The 18999-nt window shown below is 42.7% G+C and overlaps 1 protein-coding gene across 1 annotated transcript in view; it reads right to left on the reverse strand.

The window, feature by feature from the left end:
* Window positions 1–18999, reverse strand: part of LOC106607063 (ubiquitin carboxyl-terminal hydrolase 43) — an 86719-nt gene that overhangs the window by 4798 nt on the left and 62922 nt on the right. Inside the window, exons 8-12 of the mRNA XM_045720322.1 lie at window positions 14108–14219; window positions 7750–7853; window positions 4028–4105; window positions 3555–3684; window positions 8–392 (exon numbers count right to left, since the gene is read on the reverse strand). Coding sequence (XP_045576278.1) covers window positions 8–392; window positions 3555–3684; window positions 4028–4105; window positions 7750–7853; window positions 14108–14219 — 809 coding nt within the window. The remainder of the gene's footprint in view (window positions 1–7; window positions 393–3554; window positions 3685–4027; window positions 4106–7749; window positions 7854–14107; window positions 14220–18999) is intronic.

Genomic DNA, 18999 nt, shown 5'->3' on the forward strand with positions numbered 1-18999 from the left:
TACAAACCTGTGTAATGTCCCCCGTGCATGCCTCCGTGGTGGTTACACACGGCATAGAGGTCATATAGGAAGTCTGGAGGGGCCACGTCGGGTGGGCAGGGCTGTTTCCAGGCCGGGTGCAGGGGGCCAGGGAGCAGAGGACCGTGGGGGGGCAGAGGACCGTGGGGGGGCAGCCGAGTGCTCTGACTCCTCTTCACCACATGGGGCGCCATATCTAGGCCGTCCAGGGGGAAGCGCACCAGCGTGGCCAGCTTGTTGCGGCGCTCGCCCACCTGCCGGAAGCGCTTGAGGTGGAGGATGAGGATGTCAGGCAGCGTCCACAGGCTCATCTTCACCATGCCTTGCTGCAGCTGCTTACAGTGGGGACATTTCCATGCATCGTCTGGGGCCAGCTGGCAGAGAGAGAGAGAGAGAGAGAGAGAGAGAGAGAGAGAGAGAGAGAGAGAGAGACAGAGAGAGAGAGAGACAGAGAGAGAGAGACAGAGAGAGAGTATTCATCCATGTAAAAGAAATATGAAATCTTGTCCCTCAATCAACCCACTGAAATCATTTCATAACACTCTCTAAAGGTGCTACATTGGATTGTTTTACATTTTTGTATTGTAATTTCAGAAAATGTTCATAATATATCTGCCGCTAATTGTGGAATGATAATGTTTCACAGTATTACTTACCCGCCAATGTTGTGATTGGCTGTGTGCTTTTCCTATTGATTTCTCCCGCCGGAGCGGCAGCTGTTCTGACTTTGTGGCTGTGTTATTTAGTGAAAATCGCTCATTCCTGGTTGCAAAAATTCTACATTGTTCGCTCAATTTCAGTTTATGTGAGAAAGCAAGCACTGAATAGTGCAGGGAATCATTGTACCATCTAAATTGCTGTGAAATATACTTTCAATAACCAAAAAGATTGTTTTTCCAGCAGTTTGTAGCTGGTGGACAATGTTTTAGACATGAAACATGTTCTGATACAGGTCGCGGTGGTCTTCAGTGATAGCTCTGTGCATGAGACCGTGTCTGTTTCATCAGAACAGTATGTGAAGCCTAATTTATCAGTCACTTTCACAACCTGTTGCTGGGGCGACTGACTCTGGCACTCAAATCCCTCTGATTAGTGTGCATGAAGAAGACCTTCATGTTCAGTCGAGGATACTAATCTGGTCACGAACGGAGCTAAAGAAAGCTTATTCATTTGCCTCATGAATGGCAATGGGAAATGATTCACTCCTATCAGAAGCAGACATAGGACTCAAACAATGCTCAGGAAGAAACTAAGAGAAGGCTCTTGAGGAGGACATGTTCTGGACATCTATTGCACATGTCAGGCTTTGAAATTCCTGTACACCTCTATTACCTAACTAACATGGTCCAAGCACACCAAGACAGTCGTGAAGAGGGCACGACAAAACCTATTCCCCCTCAGGAGAAAGATTTGGCATGGGTCATCAGATCCTCAAAAGGTTCTACAGCTGCACCATCGAGAGCATCCTGACGGGTTGCATCACTGCATGGTATATCAACTGCTCGGCCTCCGACCGCAAGGCACTACAGAGGGTAGTGCGTACGGCCCAGTACATCACCGGGGCCAAGCTTCCTGCGATCCAGGACGTCTATACCAGGCGGTGTCAGAGGAAGGCCCTAAAAAGCCACCCTAGTCATAGACTGTTCTCTCTGCTACCGCACAGCAAGCGGTACCGGAACTCCAAGTCTAGGTCCAAGAGGCTTCTAAACAGCTTCTACCCCCAAGCCATAAGACTCCTGAACATCTAATCAAATGTCTACCCAGACTATTTGCATTGCCCCCCCCCTTTACACTGCTGCTATTCTCTGTTATTATCTATGCATAGTCATTTCAATAACTCTACCTACATGTACATATTACCTCAACTAACCGGTGCCCCCGCACATCGACTCTGTACCTGTCACGCCCTGATCTGTTTCACCTGTCCTTGTGCTTGTCTCCACCCCCTCCAGGTGTCGCCCATCTTCCCCATTTATCCTCTGGGTATTTATACCGGTGTTTTCTGTCTGTCTGTGCCAGTTGGGCTTGTTTGTCAAGCTTACCAGCGTTTGTTCCTGTCAGCTCCTGTCTTTTCCCAGCCTCTCTTTTTCTCGTCCTCCTGGTTTTTGACCCTTGCCTGTCCTGACCCTGTACCCGCCCGCCTGACCACTCTGCCTGTCCCTGAGCCTGCCTGCCGTCCAGTACCTTTGCTCCACCTCTGGATTACTAAATTCTGCCTGTCCCTGACTCTGAGCCTCCCTGCCGTCCTGTACCTTTGCTCCACCTCTGGATTACTAAATTCTGCCTGTCCCTGACCCTGAGCCTGCCTGCCGTCCTGTACCTTTGCTCCTACTCTCTATTATCGACCCTTGCCTGCCTTGACCTGTCGTTTGCCTGCCCCTTCACACAGTCTGCACTTACTTGGGTCTTACCTTGATATCTGATAGTACCGGTACCCCCTGTATATAGCCTTGCTATTGTTATTTTACTGCTGCTCTTTAATTATTTGTTACTATTATTTCTTACTTTTTAAAGGTATTTTTCTTAAAACTGCATGGTTGGTTAAGGGCTTGTAAGTAAGCATTTCACTGTTGTATTCGGCGCATGTGACAAATAACATTTGATCTGATTTGGATATTCAGAACGTTCCCTGAAACAACCTCTTCATATGAAGAGATGGGGCATGACTGTAAACAATATATTGTGGTATAGTATAACTGGGAGCAGGAAGATCAATCAAGCATTTGAAGGGAAAGAAGTATTCTGATTCATAAGTAGTTTAGAAACCAATCTGGGTGTAGGTACAGTTAAGCGAGAGCATACAGTTCCCAGCAGAAACACAGTCCATTCACAGCTCTAATAGAATACCAACACTCCACTGACGGGAAAATAAAAGCCCAATTGGCAAGATTAATTCCACCTCAGGTCATCTTGATTGATTTGACTGAAGGCAGATTTTGTTCTTGGCATCATGCCACAGCGTTCACATCCTTTGATGTTATTGTTGACGTTGCATCTTATAACACTGGGGGTCTGTAAGAAGCATTATGGATTCCATAATGATGTCCATAAAGGGATTGTTCACCCAAATAACAAATGTGCATCTTATTTTTAAGGTAGCGTACGATTAATGAATTAGCAATTTGGATGAATTTCCCTTAAAGGACTGTTTCAAACTAGAGGAAGTCTCCCCTATAAACAAAAATACAGTATATAATTAAAATCACAGGTAGGAAGGATTTCCTTGCTCCTTGTCAGTCATTCAGTCAGTGGGTTCGGTACATAAGGTTCTATGACACATGTCAAACTCATTCCACGGAGGGCGGAGAGTCTGCGGGTTTACGCTCCTCCCTTGGACTTGATTGATGAATTAAGGTCACTAATTAGGAAGGGACTCAACTCACTTGGTTATCTAGGGCTTAATTGAAAGGAAAAAACAAAAACCAGCAGACACAAGGCCCACCGTGGAATGAGTTTGACACCCTTGTAATCTATAGTGAGACAACAGATTGTACTCAGCAGTGGTTGTTGCCTGCCTGTAGGAGGAGATAATGTACCTGTTCCTCTTTAGTGTAGAGCTGAAAGCACTCGTCCAGGGTACAACTGTGCTGCTGGACGTGCTGCTGATGCTGGCCTCTCACACTCTCAGCATCCTTCACCACCTCCTCCTGGATGTTCCCAAACAGGCTGCAGGAGACCGACCACACAGACAGACAGACAGACAGACAGACAGACAGACAGACAGACAGACAGACAGACAGACAGACAGACAGACAGACAGACAGACAGACAGACAGACAGACAGACAGACAGACAGACAGACAGACAGACAGACAGACAGACAGACAGACAGACAGACAGACAGACAGACAGACAGACAGTTGGGAACATGCACACAGAGAGAGAAAGAGGCTGCCAGCCGTTAATAAAATAAGGCATGTGCAGCAGCATACATACTGTTTTATGATTACAGTTGGTCTACAATAATTCAGGGCTAGAAAGTTATAGACTGTCACTGAGATTGACTGACCAGTCTTTGATTCTGTGTTCCCACTCGATGATGAGCTTTACATGGGGCGGTCCTCCTGAGCCACAGAGATTAAGAGCTCTGGGAACAAAAGGGTCAAAGGTCATCAAATTAGCAAGGTAAAACTTCAGCATAATCCCCTTTGCACACTGTCCACCTATTATTCAGGTGGTATGTACATTTTGTTATGCTGCTATTCCATTGAGTCTTACCCTCCTCACCAGTGGGCCACCAATGTTTTATGTTAATGTGCGCCAGCGTTTCCAAAACTAGGGGTCGCAACCCCATGTGGGGTCCTCAGATTTGAAAATGGGGTCACAAGAGAAACTCTGGAAAAAAATCATGCTTGGTTCATAGAACTGGGGTTATGTCAGTAACCTCTGGTAGCCGCTAGATGTGGTTGTAATAAGTAATAAATGTAACTGACAATTAACCTGTAAGTCAATGTCGTTGTTTTTTTTAAAATTGTTTACGTGTGAAATGATAAGACAAGCGGAACTACGTGGCTAATAACTGTTGTAACGGGGATCATTATCGTAGCAACACACCTTTGGAGTGAAGGCAATCCTGCGCTGTGTTAGCTAAGTTTTCATGTCTTCGGGTGTAGTTCGTAAAGGTTGAAGTGTGTATGTTAGGATGGTAACGTTATAATAATTAAGGATGACGCGTGAATTCATGCCAGGAATATTAAGTGTGAAGTTCTGATTTCCTCCCTTCTGTAATAAGCAGCCAATGAGGTATTTTTCCTTTATTCAAGTGTTTAATCTGATACTGTTATAGCTCCAGCTAAACTGTTTATGTATGTAAGCACTTCAGAGTTATACCAAGCTAATAAGTCACTCGTAAGACAAGAAGGTTGTAAGAGTGTGCTGAACTGTATTTTCATTTACTTTATAGTTCTCACGGAAGGTGATCATTCTGACTAAAACTGCAGAATAAAGCCGGCAGTTAAAATCAAGGAACGGTTGTGCTCGTGGTTACTGGAGGGAGCTACAATAAATAACAGACAGGTTTCTGTTTTCTTCCTACAAATGTGGCTCTATCCTTTAAACAGTTTAAGATACAAATTATTATGACCCCATCACTGAAAGATAAGACTCTCAGGAACACATGTGTGTCTGTTTCCCTCTACAATGCCCACAAGCCTTATTAGAACAGAGTGGACAAGATCATCCACTAAATCAGGGAAAAAGATCATCAATGACTGTTATTTTCTGTACAGAAGATCATAGAAAAGTATTACTGTCAAAAATATTATCAGATTGATTTGTAATAGATTGTCATAGCCCCAATTAAAAAACTAAATATTGGCCGTTTGATTCCATCACTTTATTTTACATGGTGGGGTCACAAAAAGTGTTAATATCAAAATAGGGTTGCGGGCCAAACCAGTTTGGGGACCTCTGATGTAAACTCTAGCGTTGTTGTGTTTCCATTAGGAGTGTGGCACTAAAGACTTATTTGCGAACAGAATCATCAAGCTCTGCATCATTCAAGAATACTGTAGTTTTGCGAGAAGGTGTTAAAGTTCAGAATTAGCCAGCATGTAAATGCCAGCTGAAAAGTACCCAGGGCTTTGCCATGGCTCCAAGTCAGAGCAGAGCCATGGCCTCGTGAGACATAGGTGCCAGCCCACGTAGATGGAAACAGAAAAGTCTGAGCCTTTTGGGTGAAACACCAGGGTAAATCCTCATTGGAAATGTGGCATAGAGACCTTTTCAGAGAGGGCCTTTGTGCAGCAGCATGTATTTATAGACTCTGTACAGCCACTAGGTGTCAGCATGACCTTAGAATGAAAGATCCACCACATGCTGGGATTCCAAAAAAGTAGCAGATCATGGATTTCTAGATAGTGCTTTCAGAAGTGCGTTTTCAGAGGCTGAATATACAAAATATCCACAAACTATTCACACAACAACATATATTTAAAGCACAATCGATGGTAAGAAAGTCGTTGAAGAAAAAAGGAATGACCGCAACTCTGGTATACTCCCATGGTAATTTAATCAGACGCACAATAAAGACGACCTTTTGATCCGAGTTGGATCTTCATCAGGTCAAGAAAGTAGTTAAACATTAGCTTTTCATTCAGAGTCTGTGTTAACGTTACTGTAGGCCCCTTGAAACCCGGACAGCATTGGATATCATCATGTTGGGGGTCCTTTCCCTTTCCTTTCCTAAAGCATGTTATGAATCAGATTGATTTTATGTAAAAGTCAAGTTTTATGTGCTTTACCAAACCCTAACAGCTAAAGCAATGCATGAGGCTATTCTTGGTGTGACAGAGCCCCACCAGAAACCCAGCTCCACTAATTGGGTCAGTTATAAATAGGATTTAAATGGTAGGTGGGATTTTAAACAATTTGTGACAGATTAATTGGGGATTTTCCTTAATGCTAGTTATTCATGAGCAGTAGAAGAGGTGGAATGGGGACAATACAGAGAAACAATTTATTTTTCAGTCTCTACTACAATGAAGCGTGTTTTCTTGACTCAAATCGTCTGTGACAGTTGTGCTTTTATAATGGCCTCGAGAGATCCATCCAGTCTCAAAAGGACTCAATTATACAGTATTTGAATTCAGAAATATCTCTCAGAGCAGCTGGCAAGATTGTCTACAGTTTTCTTGGCAGAGAGTAGAATAGTAAGTTCACTATCACAATGTCTATGACTGTATAAATAGTGTGCTCTGGGGGTCCTTCAGGTAAACTACATTATATTCTGGGCTGAGAGTCAATCAAAGCCAGCTGAACTCTTCAAGCGAACACTTCAAACAGAATTTCATTACACAGTGATCTTCATGGCTATGGGGTGCCTCTCAGTATGAGCCCTGGAGATTTCAGATCTGTAGAGACAGTACATGTATCTCTCCACAGGCTATAGCTGCTTTTATTTACCACCATCACAGCTACTATTATGACTCTACACAGCCGAGCCCATGATGAAGGCTGGCTATGGACACCCACAAAATAGCAACAGGATAAATGCATCTATACTGGTCAAAGGACCGAAGTGGGGTAGCAGACAAACTATATGCTGGAAGAATAATTTTCCTTCCTATCACTTTATTTTCCAAAGTAAGGGAAAGCTATTGATTGAAATGCTAAATGCTTTTACTGATGGTGTTGTTGAAGGTTAAAAAAAAGAATCACATAAACCTTTGAGGGGCACTGGTGCAGCAATTTAGTAGTATTACTGAAATATCAATACATTAATGGGTCTTGTAGCACCATCATCAAATAGAAGTGTTCTGAATACTGTGCACACATGCACTTCAAATGCACCACGCCCCCCAGCAACCATTCAAATGGATGAATGGACATTTCTAAGCAACTGGAGGAATTCTGCCTTAATAAAGCGTCCTTTAAAATGGCAATTAGCTTCCACAGAATGTAAACCATTAGACAGCCTCTCCTGAAAAGGAACCTTACAAAATGGCTGCATATTTCACTACTGTAAGAAACAGACATTACATAATCCACAACACCGTATGGGCTGCATCTCAGTAAAGAACTACCATTACTAAATATAGAGGGAAGAAACTGTGGTTTTGACACGTTACTCTTGAAATGCTTGGAAGACTTGTTTGAACACCTCTACCGCTTCACTTTAGTTTGATGAACCGCCTGTTCGCGGCCTTACCTTCTCATCTCACTACCTAACTGTCTGACCTGCAGACGCTTAGCTAGCTACAGGATGTGGCCTGCAGAGGCTGTCTGTCTCACCTGTTCACTGCTGGGTGGTAGAGCGGCCGTCCATCCTGGGGGGAGAGGTAGCTGTAGGACGCTGATCCTGCCACCACACGGATCTTAAACAGCACTCTGGCATTCTGCAAGATGAACACAGGTGAAAAATGATGATTATTGAATGAATCAATATTGGCATTGCCACTGGAGTTAGGAGCTGGGACTAGAGTAATGTACAACTATGAGTGTACAGTATAATTAGGGCTCCCACTGGTCTTGGTGGACTTGCATATGGTGATGGATAGCACAGTTCTTTGAATCCTAATTTGATGAATGCAATACCCTCTAAAATCCTGTCTGCACAGGACAGATCAAGGTTTGTAGTCAGTAAAAAGTGCCCTATCATCTGATGTGGAGGTTGAATAATGATTTGTAAAGGCAACATCCCCCAGCAATAACATCCTTCGAATTGGCACTGTTTGTTACGGTCATAACCGCACGGCAAGTCTAGGTCCAAAAGGCTTCTTAACAGCTTCTACCCCAAGCCATAAGACTCCTGAACAGCTGATCAAATGGCTACCCAGACTACTTGCTTTGTCCCTCCCCCTCTTTTACGCTGCTGCTACTCTCTGTTTATTATCTATGCATAGTCACTTTACCTCTACCTACATGTACATATTACCTCAATTACCTTGACTAACCTGTGCCCCAGCTCATTGACTCTGTACTGGTGTGACAGTGTAGGTTCCGTCCCTCTCTTCGCCCCAACCCGGGCTCGAACCAGGGACCCTTGCACACATCCCCAACTGACACCCACCGAAGCATCGTTACCCATCGCGCCACAAAAGCCGCGGCCCTTGCAACGCAAGGGGAAACCCTACTTCAAGTCTCAGAGCGAGTGACGTCACTGATTGAAATGCTATTAGCGCGCACCACCGCTAACTAACTAGCCATTTCACATCGGTTACACTGGTACCCCCTGTATATAGCCTTGCTACTGTTATTTTACTGCTGCTCTATTTTTTACTTATCGATTCTTTACTTAACACTTATTTTTCTTAAAACTGCATTGTTGGTTACGGTCTTGTAAATAGGCATTACACCTGTTGTATTCGGCACATGTGACAAATAACATTTGATTTGATTTAATTGGCTTGAGAAAACACAAAAAGAGATTACTATAAGGTTGTATGGCTTAGACAGAAAAATAGAGAAAATAACCAACTTCTAATGGGTCCATTTGAAATACTGCCACCAGAGGGAAGATGAGCAGCCAAGCATTCAAATAAATACAATGGAGAGTTAATAGTTCCAAAGCACATTTTTCCTGGCCTAAGCCTCTGAATCTTTTTGATAGGCTTGGGGCCCTGCACCAAACTTGGAGGACGCTACGAAAGGGTGGGTCTTTCCAAATGAATCATCATTAAGATTTGTGTTAGTTTTCGCCTCATCTCTGCGAGATATACAGGAGAGACTGTTTACTGAGAACTGTTCTAGTTTGGGAGGTACTACCAGGAACACAATCAATAAAAAAAATATATATTTTGCCTGGTTCCAAAGTTTCACAGGTTCATTATGATGTGAAACACCCAATAATCCCAAAGATAATCACCCTCCTTATGCTTGTTTTGATAGCATCTGAAAAACGAGAAAAGATGTGTTTATATTACTCAGAGACCTGCTGGGATTGGATGTTCTGGAGTGCTTTGCAGAAAATGAAATTGATTTCCTCTCCTTCAAATGAATTCCTGTGAGTTGCTGGCCGGATTCCAGGATAAACAATAACACTGATTCTTGTGAAGAGGAGAGAACCAAAAATAGGTGGTGAAGGCATTATGTAAGTAGGAGAACACTGAACCGACTCGTCCTGCAAAGTATTGAAACACTACAGTCCTGAAAATACTGTAAATATTGCAAAGATGTGCAAGGTATTGCCTATTTCTACGATGGCTGTTGCTGCGAGTGTGAAAATGTTGACTTTCCATGTCAGAAACAAACTAAAGTAAATTAATCAGTTAATAACATAATAGCATGGCTTTGAAATTCATTAAGCGTAAATCATATAAGATCGACTAAACCTTTCCATTATTTTAGCAGGATAATAATGGGATGGTTGCGGTTTCTCCAGGCATCCTGATGGGGGCAGCTCCCATCTGTCCAAACAGCCCTCTCAGGGTTTGTTAAACACTTAAAAAGAAAAATTCACTCCAAAATGATATTTTGTTATTATTTTCATTAGTCCACTGTTAATACAGTTCCAGAATATTTTGCCATATTTAGTCAAGTTTTAAAGAAGCAAAGTGTCACTTGGCACATCACCATGATGATGTGGAACATGGTTATTCTGACTTTCAGGGGTGGTCAGAAGGTTTACAAACTCATGCCACCTGTTTAACTGTCCCACATTTTCAGATATTATTCTGTTGCTGGCGGTCTGAAGGGCCATGTTCCCACCCATACAGGACATCTACTTGAAACGGTGCCTGAGGAAGTCCAGCAGCATCGTCAAGGATCCCACACACCCCAGACATGAGCTGTTCACTCCCTTACCGTCCGTCAGACGGTATCAAAGCATAAGGTCTGACACCAAGAGGCTCAGAGAGGGTTTCTATTTTTTAACCCCTTTTTCTCCCCAATTTCGATCTTGTCTCATCACTGCAACTCCCCAACGGGCTCGGGAGGCGAAGGTCGAGTCATGCGTCCTCCGAAACATGAACCGCCAAACCGTGTTTCTTAACACCCGCCCGCTTAACCTCACACACACACACACACACACACACACACACACACACACACACACACACACACACACACACACACACACACACACACACACACACACACACACACACACACAAATTGCTGCTATCAGACTCTCATTTACTATTGCTAATACTGCACAATTTCAACACTTCCCCCCTAATCCCCCCTTTCTCTGATACATGTGTAAATATTGGACTATAAATTGTGCTTTCCTGTATTATACTTATTCTAAAATGTTTATTTGATTTTCCTGAGCCAATTACTTTTTTGTTTTTATTGTTATCTTTTATTATTTCTTATTGTTGTTGTATTGTCCAGAAGGAACCTGCAAGTAAGCATTTTGTTGTTACCATGTGTATCCTGTACATATGACTAATAAAACTTGAAACTTGAGGGAACGGAAAATGGATGTCCTTAAATGGATGTCCTTAAATGGATGTCCTTAAATGGATGTCCTTAAATGGATGTCCTTAAATGGATTGCCAAAAGGGGGAGCCACTACTCCTCTTGATGCATTTGGATTGACATTATATTATGAACAAAATTGAAACGATGAAAAAAGACAAATCTTTGCAAAGGTATACAGAATGACAATACTAATGAGGAATTATATGTAGAAAGCTGCTATGGGACTGTATATTAGGATGCCGTGTGAGCATACAGCTCGACACCGACCTGTCATGGGATAACCTAGAATAAAGATACTAGATCTAAATTCTAGGACGTCGGGGGAATAACCAGACCTCATAAAGGAATCTGTGAGGCCTGCAGTTTGTCTAAATACCCCAGAGAGTCTTGAAGAGGGTTTTTCTATATTTGTTCTCAACCTGAGATAGAGAACACAGAACACATTAAGTGCTCTTATGACTGCTCCAACTGAAATGCCAGAATGGTTTAAAATGGAAGAAGAATGGATTCCCACTGGGTCATACTGTCCTCTATAAATGCATGTGTAAAGCAGCTACATATTTGAGGTCCTAGTGTTTATCGCATTACCCTCTGGCAGCTTTCCATGCCGTCTCTGAGATGTTTTTGTGAACGCATTCCCTTACAATACCTCAACCTTCCCAAAGTCTTCAAAGTGAATTACCTGTCAAAAGCTTGAAACGAAAGATGACAAAAGTGGACCTGAAATTAGTTTCCCTCTTATCTAGTACTTAGCCACTTTGTTTAAGCCCTGTTTTCTTCTTAGCATGATAGACTTGTGTCTACATGCAAAGACCACCCATGCCACACACAGATACAGTATATACCCTTGTGTGTGTGTATCCCACCCACTGTGGGCTGCAGTCTAAGAATGTGTGAAAAGCACTGGTGTGTGTGTGTGAAGCAGAAAGAGGCTCAGCTCAGGTGTGTGTGTGTATGTGCGTGTGTGACGTGTGTGAGAAGGTATGAGTAAGTGAGAGGGAAAATGAACAAATAAGGACCTAGGTTTGGTCTGGCTCTGAGTAATGTCACACCCTGTCAGAATGACTGCTGGGTAGATAGGAAGAAAAACACAGCTAAAACTCAACAGCACGCAACACTACACCTCTGAGCTTCTACCTGTCTCAGACAGAACACTGCATGAGGCAAGAGGAGACCAAACAATACTGAATTAGACACAAGAGTTGTTATAGTAGCACACGCATTCCAAGAGAAAATCATTGCTTTCAGTTTCTTTTAGTCTTAAATCTACCTGGGTTAATTACTGCTTGTGTTAAGAGAACATTATGATTTGGTAGATAGCAACACTAGTTAGACGTGAGAATAATGTTCTAATGCTTTCCCATTACAATCTAAGCACTGACGGATTTCTGCTTAATCCCTCACATATTACCATAACATCATCTGTCTGTGACTGTGTAACATGGTCTGTCTCTGTGTGACAAATATCCATTCTCCATTCCACATTTACAAATCTACTCATCTCCCGTATTGCATCTTCAATTAAATCTCATCAGTTCCCCATCCTCACAGAGTGTGTCACTGTGAGGACATCATGTAGTGTCATGAATTACAGCTGTGAGTCTAAGCCACAGCCTGCTCAAGGAGGGGTGCTGTTATTCTCTAATTATACACAGTCACCAGCACCATGTCATCTGAATGGTTAGCGTAGCATATGTAGCATGTCACCCTGTCTGCTCTAGTGAGCAGCTCCATGCTGACTGAGCTGTCAGGCAACGGAGAGGCAACATCAGGATCCAATGAGGCAGACTGACTGGCTTACTGCCACTCTGCTGCTATTGGACTCCATTGCTGTGGTCTAAAATTAGATAAGGGTAGAAAATCCACTTTTGAAAGTAAGTGATTGCTGCCATAAACCACAGGTTGACGCGTATCTGTCCTTTCAAGCTCTAAAGAATTGTATTTTTTTGGCAAAACATCCATTTGGAGTGTCTCTCTCTTGGCTGAGGTAGGCTCCTTACACTGATTTTGTAAGCTAGGCTTTAATTAAATAGCCAACTGGAGGTTTAAAAAAGGACAGGATAAATCCAATACAGAGAATTACAGAGAGTTTAACACTCTCACTCTTCCTTCATGGCATCTCTGTCTCTCCTTCTCTCTTCACGGAATGCTAACCTGTTCTTTTTTTCTCTCCCTAAAACATCAGGAGCCTTTAGCAAACAGACAGACAGACAGACAGACAGACAGACAGACAGACAGACAGACAGACAGACAGACAGACAGACAGACAGACAGACAGACAGACAGACAGACAGACAGACAGACAGACAGACAGACAGACAGACAGACATGCAGTCTGGTGGCCATGCAGCCGCCTGACAGTCAGACATTAACTGGAAAGCTGTGTGGCGACATGATTAACATCATGCTATGCTGCGCTGAACAGCAATCAGAGTCACACAGCTGGGCGCATCTAAGCAGACTGTTTTGTCTGCGTTTGTATTATTACATGTTTGTCCGATGTTCTGCAGTTGTCCCAACAAAGGTGGAGACAATGCAAACAAGCCACTTGGTTTGGATCTTCCAGCAAGACAATAACCCCAAGCACACATCAAAATCCACAAAGAAATGAATTGGCCACAAGATCAATATTTTGTAATGGCCATATCAGTCTCCAGACTTGAAACCCATTGAAAACCTGTGGTTTGAATTCAAGAGGGCAGTCCATAAGCACAGACAAAGGTTATTAAGGATCCAAATGGATTATGTATGGAGGAATGGTCTAAGATCCCTCCCAATGTGTTCTCCAACTCATAGAAGGCTCAGTGCCGTTATCCTCGCAAGGTGAGGAATTGAAAGGTATTGAAAACAGGGGTGTCAATCATTTTGACGCCCAACTTTTTGAGAATGTTTTTTTTCTGAGCAATTGTATTAGTATAAAATAATATAATTTAAAAATGTAGCATACAATATAGCTCAGTATTTTAATTATTTATTTTATACAGTAATTGTTGCTCATCTTTATCAAGGGGGTCAATAATTTCAAACCTGACTGTATATGCACATACCGTAAGGTAGTTTTGGTTAGGTGTTTTTTTATACTCAAGAGGTAGCCCATACTGCACTAGAAGACAAGGCATAGAGAGATATGACAGGTAGAAAACACACTAGCCCAGGGTTAGAGGTTAGGGTTGGAGAGTCGCTGAGCCATTAGCTGTGTGTCAGCTATGGTCTTCCAGTGTTGTACCTGGGCCTGTGCTCCGTTGATCATCAGGTAGTAGAGCTTGCTGAGGATGCTCTGCTGCAGCTGGTCCCAGGAGATGGAGCGGTCCTCCCTCATCAGGAACGGAGGTCCAAACCTGAGGAGCAGATGGGAACACGTGATGACCATTCAGTCAGAAGAGAGAGGATCTTAGACAGTTATCAATGGGATATGTGAAGTGAACTGATCAAAAAACATAATTTCATTGATGAGCATGTTTGTGGTCAACTAACATTTCATTGACCCAAATGACTGTTTAATCAATGTACAGTGAGTGAAAGAGTAGAGTACACATCCTGCATTTACTTCTCACACTGTCATATAGGCAGAACCACACTATCCCTGCTTAGGTCGCTGGTTTCTTACTAGTCTTCAGGCCCCCTTCACATATCGTCACGGATGACGCTCCACCTACAGTGGGGGGGGAAAGTATTTGATCCCCTGCTGATTTTGTACGTTTGCCCACTTACAAAGAAATGATCAGTCTATAATTTTAATAGTAGGTTTATTTGAACAGTGAGAGACAGAATAACAACAAAAAAATCCAGAAAAACGCATGTCAAAAATGTTATGAAATGATTTGCATTTTAATGAGGGAAATAAGTATTTGACCCCTCTGCAAAACATGACTTAGTACTTGGTGGCAAAACCCTTGTTGGCAATCACAGAGGTCAGACGTTTCTTGTAGTTGGCCACCAGGTTTGCACACATCTCAGGAGGGATTTTGTCCCACTCCTCTTTGCAGATCTTCTCCAAGTCATTAAGGTTTCGTTGCTGACGTTTGGCAACTCAAACCTTCAGCTCCCTCCACAGATTTTCTATGGGATTAAGGTCTGGAGACTGGCTAGGCCACTCCAGGACCTTAATGTGCTTCTTCTTGAGCAACTCCTTTGTTGCCTTGGCCGTGTGTTTTGGGTCATTGTCATGCTGGAATACCCATCCACGACCCATTTTCAATGCTCTGGCTGAGAGAAGGAGGTTCTCACCCAAGATTTGACGGTACATGGCCCCGTCCATCGTCCCTTTGATGCGGCGAAGTTGTCCTGTCCCCTTAGCAGAAAAACACCCCCAAAGCATGTTTCCACCTCCATGTTTGACGGTGGAGATGGTGTTCTTGGGGTCATAGGCAGCATTCTTCCACCTCCGAACACGGCGAGCTGAGTTGATGTCAAAGAGCTCCCTTTTGGTCTCATCTGAACACAACACTTTCACCAGTTGTCCTCTGAGTCATTCAGATGTTCATTGGCAAACTTCAGACGGGCATGTATATGTATTCTTGAGCAGGGGGACCTTGCGGGCGCTGCAGGATTTCAGTCCTTCACGGCGTAGTGTGTTACCAATTGTTTTCTTGGTGACTATGGTCCCAGCTGCCTTGAGATCATTGACAAGATCCTCCCGTGTGGTTCTGGGCTGATTCCTCACCGTTCTCATGATCATTACAACTCCACGAGGTGAGATCTTGCATGGAGCCCCAGGCCGAGGGAGATTGACAGTTCTTTTGTGTTTCTTTCATTTCTGAATAATCGCACCAAATGTTGTCACCTTCTCACCAAGCTGCTTGGCGATGGTCTTGTAGCCCATTCCAGCCTTGTGTAGGTCTACAATCTTGTCCCTGACATCCTTGGAGAGCTCTTTGGTCTTGGCCATGGTGGAGAGTTTGGAATCTGATTGATTGATTGCTTCTGTGGACAGGTGTCTTTTTTACAGGTAACAAGCTGCGGTTAGGAGCACTCCCTTTGAGAGTGTGCTCCTCATCTCAGCTCGTTACCTGTATAAAAGACACCTGGGAGCCAGAAATCTTTCTGATTGAGAGGGGGTCAAATACTTATTTCCCTCATTAAGATGCAAATCAATTTATAACATTTTTGACATGCGTTTTTCTGGATATTTTTGTTGTTATTCTGTCTCTCACTGTTCAAATAAACCTACCATTAAAATTATAGACTGATCCTTTCTTTGTCAGTGGGCAAACGTACAAAATCAGCAGGGGATCAAATACTTTTTCCCCCCACTGCATATAATCACCATTATACCAGAGCTCTCATTACAGTGTATCTATATGAGACACACAGAGATAATTATACATTATAACAATAGCACAGGCATGGCCCTGCATCAGAGCTGAAGGATCACATGCCTTCATTAAACGGCACCTCAGATTGAGGCCATGTCTCTGTCATAAACTCCTCATCTCTAACTGGGAGAGGCTGAGGCTCACACACATAACTGAGAGATTAGTCACAGGGTTAATCAAGTTGCATCTCAATGATCTATCAAATTAAAATTACATATTTTCCTCAGTGTACGCCAATCTGGCAGGTAACACGACCCAGAGCTGAATATTTTGCAAATACTTCTCTGGCCTTCACTACAAACTTTTGCTTGATTAGGTCAACGTGAAAGTGCACAAACCCTATCAAAATGTATTTCTCGTCTGAGTCTTAAAGTAAAATATTGATTCTGTTTTTATTCAATACTCATCATAGTTTCATGAAGGGTTGTCCCATTAACTCATGGAAAACATGTAGATACTCAAGGTACATTAAGTTATCGCAAACACTGTTCAACATTGTTACCATTAATGTCATTGTCCTCCATTCAACATACTGTACTTTCCACGGATTGTTCTGTAATTGCAGACCCACATTCCATGGTCACTATGAGCAACAGCTGCAACAACCAGGACATAAAGAGATACAACAACAAAAAGCCTTTCCTTTTCTGTGCTTTGAGGTGTTTGTTCCTTTATTTTCAGGACTTGGTATGCTGTTCAGATCATCGGCCCATAGTCTTGTCAAGCCCTCTCTCTATGGCAGGCCCTGGTACACAGTACTACCCCTCTCTCTTCACCTGAGAATGATGCAAGATTGGAAGTATGTCTAATTAGCTTACAGGCGTGTCCATGTTCATCCCACAATGATCCCCCTGTGGTGCCTCCGAGGCACCGTTTTAGCAGTAGCCTTGTAAAGTCTTGAGCTACTACAACAGTCTTGTGAGTTGTCTCTGAAGCACCGTTGTGCTTTATGTGTCTTAGTGTACACAGAGAAGACAGCAAGGAACAAATTGTCCACTGGGCTGCTGGTGGGCATCACTCAGACTGATGGATTTAAGATGTGAGTGTTGATCGTCAGATGATCGCTCTGATAGTTTTGTGTGGGATCATCCATCTAGAACAAAGGCAGCTGTGAGGACTAGTGCATGGCCAAGCCTGCCAACGTCAAGTCCAAGGCAGCAGAATGGAGCGTAGCTGGGGTAGTGGTGCGATAACAATCCAAAGACATTCTACAGAAATACACAGAATTAGCTCCATTGAGACAGACTTTTTCAGAGGACATTTTCACAAATATTTTCTGAAGAAATGAACCGTCATGATAACTAACCCCTGATTAACTAAGAGTATCACACACAGCTTTAAGAGGGTGCATAAATGATAAAGACTACACAGGTCAAAATGGAATCATTTGGGTTCATCTCAGGGCAAGAGCCTAAAACAGACCCCAACCAGCTAGCACATAACGTTCTGAGAACCATATGTTTCTTAGAGCTTGGTGAGAGCGTGCTTATCCTATGGTTATTTTGTATAAAACCTTCCCACAACTTTCTGGGAACGGTACTGGATTGTTGCTTGGCTTTGTAACATTCTCAGCACATTTAAGGAACTTGACAAAACTTTTATTTTCCTGGTATTTCATTACTTTAACAGAAAGTTTCCTAAAAGTTCAAACATGTTTACATTTAATTTCAATTTTGGTAATGTTCTACTGTAGGAACATTGTCCAACTGGTTTGACATTGGGAATATTCTCAAATAGTTCAGAGAACATTAAAAAAAAGGTACTTCAGCATAACGTTTCATCATTGTTCTATCTAAAGTCATGTTCTCTAATTGTTCCAAGAATGTTAAGAAACAATGTTCTTCTGTGGGAATTTCAGTACTTTAGCATAACGTTTCCTACAGGTTTCATCATGGTTCTATTTAAAGTCATGTTCTCACATTTTTCAGAGGGAGGGTTACAAAAACTTTCCATAAAAACCAAAGAAAACTTTAGTAACGTTTAGAGAACTTTCTAAGAACGTTATTTAAAAACATACATTCCGTTCTCAGCATTAACAAAACTCTATCCTCTATCTTGTTAAGTATGTTCAGGTGCGTTGGCCGCGCCCACTAATTGGCCACACCTGATCATAATGAGTGCTTGTTTCATATGAAATGGGGTGTGTTTGAATAGACTAAAATGAACAACTTTTATTTTGAATGCGTAAAAAAACATGGCATGCTAGCTCAATCCTTGTGGCGCAGTGGACTAATTCCACGGATAGAGAAAATAAGATTATATACTGGACAAAAATATAAACGCAACATGTAAAATGTTGGTCCCTTGTTTCATGAGCTGAAATAAAAGCTCCCAGAATTTTTGCATACGGACAAAAAGCTTATTTCTCTCAAATTTTGTGAACACATTTGTTTACATCCCTGTTAGTGAACATTTCTCCTTTTCTAAAATAATCCATTCACCTGACAGGTGTGGCATATCAAGAAGCTGATTAAACAACATGATCATTACACAGCTGCACCTTGTGCTGGGGACAATTAAAGGCCACTCTAATATGCGCAATTGTGTCACACAACACAATGCCACAGATGTCTCAAGCTTTGAGGGAGTGTGCAATTTGCATGCTGACTGCAGGATTGTCCACCAGAGTTTTTGCCAGAGAATTGAATGTTCATTTCTCTACCATAAGCCGCCTCCAATGTCGTTTTAGAGAATTTGACACCAGTCAACCAGCCTCACAACCGCAGACCACGTGTAACCACGCCAGACCAGGACCTCCACATCCAGGTTCTTCACCTGTGGGATTGTCTGAGAACAGCCACCC

This window comes from Salmo salar, chromosome ssa06 (genome assembly GCF_905237065.1).
Source record: "Salmo salar chromosome ssa06, Ssal_v3.1, whole genome shotgun sequence".
In the NCBI taxonomy this organism is placed as follows: domain Eukaryota; kingdom Metazoa; phylum Chordata; class Actinopteri; order Salmoniformes; family Salmonidae; genus Salmo; species Salmo salar.